We start from the raw sequence: 6,732 nt of genomic DNA, 5'->3' as shown, positions 1-6,732 counted from the left end.
ATCTTGTTACCACTTTTCCAAGTTGGCTGAATGACTTCAAGTTTACTTGATGTTTAATCTTTGCTGTGGAAAAATTTACTTCACCTGACTAAGCTTGAGGCCAAAGTCATGAGAATCAACAGTTATAAATTTTCTTGGAAGACAAAAGTAAAGCTGGAGTAGCAAATTTAAATAATTGGGATGCCATCATAAAGCTATGATTATTTTAATTACAGTATTAAGTGGCTAGCTTGAAACTGGCTGTTTTTCACACAAATTTGGAAAATACAGGGTTTTTCATAGACCATTTTAGAAATTAAATCCTCTGTTCTGAAAGTACTGGCTATAAAATTTAGAGCACAAAAATTCATGCAGCAAAGTTTTATTATCTTTTATATTATTTTTTCTTGTGGTCCAAACTATCTAGACACTGTTTTTAAAATATTTTTTTTTTAAAAAAAGTCATTGTTGGTGTTATAATTGTTTTACATTTTACAGCTCATTTTTGTGTTTATACAGAGAGGCTAAATAAACGTCTGATTTTATCACTGTTTAAATTTATTTCTTTTTTAACTTTGTTTCTGGTACATGAGAACTTCATGTTCCTCTGCTGTGAAGGAAAGCTCCACTGCAACAATAATAACAGCACTGTACAATAAGTGGAATCTTATGTGAGGGATTCTAAAGTTCTGCAAAAAAACCCCATTGTTTGAAGGACAGTAGAATCACAGAATCACAGAATGTGAGGGATTGGAAGGGACCTCGAAAGATCATCCAGTCCAATCCCCCTGCCGGAGCAGGAACCTAAATGAGATCACACAGGAAGGCGTCCAGGCGGGTTTTGAATGTCTCCAGAGAAGGAGACTCCACAACCTGGAAGGTGTTAAGTATTTTGTTTTTGCATGTCTGCAGAAGGGCTTCACATGGAATATGCACTAGATGACTGAAAACTTAATAGGAATAGAATGTTCATATTAAGCTGCTTTACAAAAAAACCTGAAACACAACCACTACCATTTAAATGTTGTTTGTGAGAATAACTGAAAGCTACTCTGTATTGCACGTAAAGTGTTACTGTTCTTACTTGTCACTATTTCTTTAGGAGAGTGATAGGAAAAATCGATAATAGGCTTTGTAAAAAGAGACCATGGTTTTTGGATGGCAAGACAGTTAAATGCATGCTGCTAAATACTGACAAACAATGCTTTAAAGTCTAAAAATTTGAAGCTGGGACTTTTATATTCCATATAGAAGTAATAGATAGCATAACTTGCTTCTGTGAAACCATGTAATATAAGATGATGGCTTTTGTCAAGGTATGAATAAAACTAAAATCAAATATTTGCAAGTTTTTCCATAACTCATTTGTGGCACTTTCTGTGAAGTTACCATAACTGAGTTGTGTGTCAGTGTTTTGCTGTTAATCCCATGCTTAAGGAATTTGACTGAATAGAAAGATGAACCATGTAAAAGGCTTTTTTCCTTTCTCACATATCTTTGAGTTAGGGCTCTTCTTTTGAGAGAGGACAAAGGTATGTATTGAGTAGAGGGTGAACTAAAAAGGGGGAATTACTTGGGGCAGTCATAGGGTGCTAGGTGCATTTTGAGTCAATTTTCAAGCTGTTAAGAGGTTTTTGATACATCCTTTCACACACCTTTGAGGAAAAATTATTATTTGCCTTGTTCTTGTAGTGTTCTGGAAGTGCAAATTACTATCTTAGCATACTTATTAAATATTTTCACTTTCATATTAGCTAGCTGGGTAGCTGCAGACAAAGCTCCTGAATTGTTAGCAGTTAAAGCCACAGAGCTGTCACAGCTTATACTCATAAATAATTCCATTGCTCCTCTTTTATTGACTATAGAAAATGTATTTCTTTTTGTCCTCAGGGTCAGATTCTAAGAAGCCAAAGTGGAATGACTTCAAGAAGAAAAGGAAGGAGTTAAAGCAAGCCAGACAAATTAATGATAAAAGCAATTATGATATAATTGTAAAATCAAAGCAGATATGGGAAAGTGTGAGAAGGTAGTAATGTGTCAGGTTCTGTTTTTTTTTTTCTTTCTATCAGTTGGCTTTTAGTTATAAGTTGCAAGCAGAATGTGGTGATCCATGATGCTAAAAATGTCTGGATTAAGCAAACTTGTATTTTAGGCTAAAATTGGTGAGTAAATGCTTAAAGACTTGTCTTATTTTTTGAATCTGGAAACAAAGAGCATGTACTGATTCAGCCTGATCTTACAGTGGGATCACCACATGATTTTTTTCATGGAGTTTTGTATACTCTCTCTGGGCAGCTGTAATTCTAGAACTGAGGCTCCATGTCACAAGGGGGAATTAATTTTACTTGCTTTAAGTGTCTGTGCTTTGCAGCTTTGGCTGTATGATACTTACAGATCTCTGGAACTGCAGAGAACTCTGGCTACAGATTTGAGTTTATATCCTTTTTAATAATAATGTTACTTGGAAAAGAATAATTTTGAAGTGTGGCAGTCTGGTTTGGTTTCTAGGAGCTGAAGCTGCTTGATTACATTTATCTAGAGGTTTAATGAATTACAATGCAAATTTGGATTAGCAGGAGCAAACAATTTTATTTTGTACTGTCTTGCTTCTGAATTTATAGATGTAAGTGAATCATATCACAAAAAAATAATATTGGTGTTTTGTTGGGTTTTTTTTTTTTGTTACAGGAAGAAATGTGATAAGGAGAAGCGAGAAAAGCTAGTGAATGAACTACAGAAGCTTCTTCATGGAAAAATTAAAAGTGTAAGAAAAACTAATACCATAGTGCACACATTCACAAAAGCTTCTTTAAAGAATGGTGAAGAATAAATGAACTTTTAATAATACAGTGCTAACCTGTTCTTCCAAAAACTACGGGGATTTTTTTTTTTAAAGCTGTGAGTGAAAAACAACAAAAACAGGGTTGAAAGGCTGCATTTGGCACCTAGTTTTCCGGACAGTAGCCCTGGGATGCTTTGTCTGTTGTCTGGCTGTTTTAAGGCTGTCTGTTTTGCCAAGCAGCTTTAGTCCAGTGAAATTCTGCGTTAACTGAACTTCAAAACCAGTCACTCAGAGTTTTGATTAATTACAATTGTTGCTTTGCAGCTTTCTTTTAGAGAAGTTAATGTCCTGATACTTAACTATACTAAACAGTCTGTCTGCTTAATTTGTTATAAAACGTTACTACTTTTATAATTAGCATTACGTGCTACGTATGGAATAAAACTATATCACAGAGCAAGTGCATTAAACTAAATTTGGTGCATAATGCCATTTGCACAGCCTAGGATAATGAAATACCTCTGTCCTGTAGCTGGCGTTTGCACATGATTCAACTCGAGTGATCCAGTGCTTTATTCAGTATGGTAATGAGAAGCAAAGGCAAGAGGCATTTGAAGAACTGAAAGGTACTTTCTTCCCATTTACATTTTACCTATATGCTTCTGTATTGTTGTTAGGATGCATTAAAACAAGCCATATTATTTTCTCTTGAATATTTTTAACTTTCTGATGAACTGATGCATCGTTCCTAGTGAGCTCTTAGAACTTACTTGTTTGGCATCTTGTTCTGTAAAGCTGATGTAGTGAAAAATCAAACCAGCTGAATGTTTTTCTCTTTTTCTAGATAGCTTTATAGAGTTGAGCAAGTCAAAATACTCCAGAAATATTGTGAAGAAGTTTCTTATGTATGGGTGAGTGTAAATGTGGCTCTTAATCTGTAGTCCATTGATCATGCATAAAACAACACGTCTCTTCGTAATACTAATGGGACAGGATAGTGTCTTGGTATTGCTAAGAGTAGTTTTCCTTTTGCAAAAAGTAAGGCTAAAGCTGTACACATAGCGGAAAACATACGCCAAAAAAAGCTCAAATATATGCTTAAAGCTAATCTTTGCCGTATATAAAAAACTGGCTTTTAAAAAATTTCTCTGCTCAGTGTTTCAGGACGGCATTCTTTATTCTGTAGAATTTATCCACAAGTTTCTTTTCTTTCACTCCAAATGCCTTATGATTTCTCCAGATTCCCGTCTTACTTGCATATTTTCATAAATGCTGTTACGGCTGATACAGATGCATATGTTTCCTGGTTTCTATGCTAAAAATTCTCACCTAAATATGCCCCCAAAAATAAATCTATTGCTATCTGTCTTTCCCGGTGAAACAGGACAAAACAACAAGTTGCAGAAATAATAAAAAGTTTTAAAGGCCATGTGAAAAAAATGCTGCGTCATGCCGAAGCATCTGCTGTAGTGGAATACGCTTATAATGACAAAGCCATTCTGGAGCAGAGGAATATGCTGACAGAAGAACTATATGGGAACACTTTCCAGGTTTACAAGGTGATGTTTCAGTACTTTCTAGTCTAAGGTGTTGTAGCATCTAAGGTATTGTGTTTGTAATCCCTTACCTACTGTTTCTTTTGATTGAATTTCTTTCTGTCATCTGTTCAAATGTAGTCTGGTTTAGCATGTTTAAATGTTATGATTACTTGCACATTCCTACTCTAGATTAAATTCTTCTATTTTTTCAGTTTGAACTATGTAAAATGTATTATGTTTGTGTATGAGTTTGCTCTGCTCACCAAAGGCAATCTAATAGCATACAGTTGCAATTACCATAGTGTCGTAGTGTCTAGCCTGAAGTGGTCATCCTCGCTGATATTTAGGCTTAAAATCCCTGTTAATGCAGTAGATGTCTTTTCTGTCAGAACTGCCTTGTCAGTCATGTGACCTGAGTTGCGGGCAGAATGTGCCAGTATTTATATACAGTATACCATTTAGGCTTCATTTTTGGCTTTGTTTTCTTTTCCCATGGAGACTATAGAACTTGAGTCCAAACTCTCTTGAAAAAATTTCGATGTAGATTCTCACCTGGCAGCTGGAACTTTTTTTAAAAGTACAATCTCCTTTCTTTTGACTTCTGTTTTTTTCCTTCTTTCTTGCTGACTTCAAAGTTGATTTCCATTAGAGGCACAAAAAGGTTTTTTTACTGCAAAGTACAAAACTGCTCTACGCAGCTATTAACTACTCTAGAGTGACTTTGCACCCCAGTGTACAACACAGCATGCTTTTACCCAAGATTTCTGTTAAAGTTGTGTAAGAAATGAACAGTTAATTTTTGAACCATATTGCTGTTTTTCTTCACAGGTTCTTGTAAAGCATTTTGCAACACTGTAATAAAAAGGCATGTTTGCTGTGTTTGTGGGCTGTAATTTGTACAGGGAGTAAAATAGCCTCTGAAATCAAGTGCAGCGTTAGCTTCCATCATTCTAGCATTCTTGGCATGAGTGCTTCAAGTATTCTTACATTGCATTGCAAAACTGAGACAATACGTGGGTTTATAAAAAATTACAATGTAATCCTTGACAAGACCTGGAATTTCTTGTAGTTTGGAAATGGGGGGTTTGCTTTTCCTCCTTCTGCTTCCAGCTCTCCCACCCCAATTTCCGCTCCTGCAGGGATGGTTAGAAATACATTTCTTCTAATTTTCTGTCTACTCAGACTATGCTTCTGACAACAGATTATTTTACAAGAGTTACTGGTGTAGTTGTTTAAAAGCTATACCAGGAAGTACTTCTTTATTTAAAGTATATGGTATATATTCTTCCTCTCTGCTGTCCTTGAACTGGAATTTTATGGGTCTTGGTTAACTTCTCAGTTCACTTCTCTTGACTTGTTTCTGTGTTGCCCCCTGACATATGCATACTGTCATGCAGTATTTCTGCTTAGCTCAGCCCTTGACACAATGCCAGTTTTATGTATTTTGCCTTGTATCTGACAGTCTCATGAAGCGCTGACCATAGAAGTAGCTTTTGTTTGCTAATGATGAATAGTCACTTTGTAGAAACTTCAAGTATACAACAATATAGTCAATTTGTAGAAACTTCAAGTATACAGCTTCTGACATACTCAAAGTAGACTAGCTTTTTATTTTTAAAATGGTAAAAACTGTTAGTTTTGCAGAAAATTAATTTTGTTTGTGATATTGTTCATGAATTTTGATTGAAAATCAAAAGATTATAATTTTCTATGAACTCTTGATTCTTACTGGGAAAGATTAAACCTCTGATCATGTGTTCATTTCAGACACCAGTTGTCCCAACACTGGATAAAGTGTTAGAAGCTCAGCCTGAAAAGAGAGAGGCAATCTTGGACGAAATGAAACAGATTCTTACACCAATGGCACAAAAGTAAGGACAAAAATTGATTTAAGATGTGACAATATAGCATGAGCCAGTTTATTTCTGACATACAAACTGACAGTGATATTGATACTTTTAAGCTCATATGATAGTGATATTGGTACTTTTTAAAACGGTAACGTTGCTGTGTTGTATAGTTAGTAACTATGGTTTTGTCTGAAGTGTAATAATTAATATCTTACCTTGTATTTGAACTCCACTTCTATAAATGAAAGTATCCTCTGTCCCAGTGAGACAATCAGTAGGAATCCTACGGTATGGTGTGGTTTCATAATGCATTATTGGATAAACTTCTCCAGTGGTCTTTAGGAGAAAATATTTTGTTAGGTTTTAGAATTTGTAAGTTTTGGTACAATTATACTGTAAATGCTAAACATCTAATCCAGAATGACTGTGTTTTCTGCACAACACACTGCCTAACTTTTTCTTTTTTAAATACAAATGAAGTATTGGTAGCTTATGTTAAAACCATTATTTGTGGGAGACTTCTTGCTCATTTTCCCCTTCCCAAATACAGAGAGGCTGTGATAAAGCATTCACTGGTACATAA

At 35.1% G+C, this 6,732-nt stretch overlaps 1 protein-coding gene across 1 annotated transcript in view; it reads left to right on the top strand.

The window, feature by feature from the left end:
- The window catches only part of PUM3 (pumilio RNA binding family member 3), a gene marked incomplete at its 3' end in the record, with an annotated part of 14,488 nt that overhangs the window by 2,213 nt on the left and 5,543 nt on the right, over nt 1–6,732 (top strand). Inside the window, exons 3-9 of the mRNA XM_029086264.1 lie at nt 1,870–2,005; nt 2,668–2,743; nt 3,294–3,387; nt 3,606–3,672; nt 4,146–4,320; nt 6,067–6,170; nt 6,700–6,732. Of these exons, the coding sequence (XP_028942097.1) occupies nt 1,870–2,005; nt 2,668–2,743; nt 3,294–3,387; nt 3,606–3,672; nt 4,146–4,320; nt 6,067–6,170; nt 6,700–6,732 (685 nt within the window). The remainder of the gene's footprint in view (nt 1–1,869; nt 2,006–2,667; nt 2,744–3,293; nt 3,388–3,605; nt 3,673–4,145; nt 4,321–6,066; nt 6,171–6,699) is intronic.

The sequence above is a fragment of the Antrostomus carolinensis genome, unplaced genomic scaffold (assembly GCF_000700745.2).
Source record: "Antrostomus carolinensis isolate BGI_N321 unplaced genomic scaffold, ASM70074v2 scaffold22388, whole genome shotgun sequence".
Lineage (NCBI taxonomy): Eukaryota > Metazoa > Chordata > Aves > Caprimulgiformes > Caprimulgidae > Antrostomus > Antrostomus carolinensis.
Note: the sequence above shows the minus strand (reverse complement) of the source record. Positions and strands in the feature narration are given on the sequence as shown.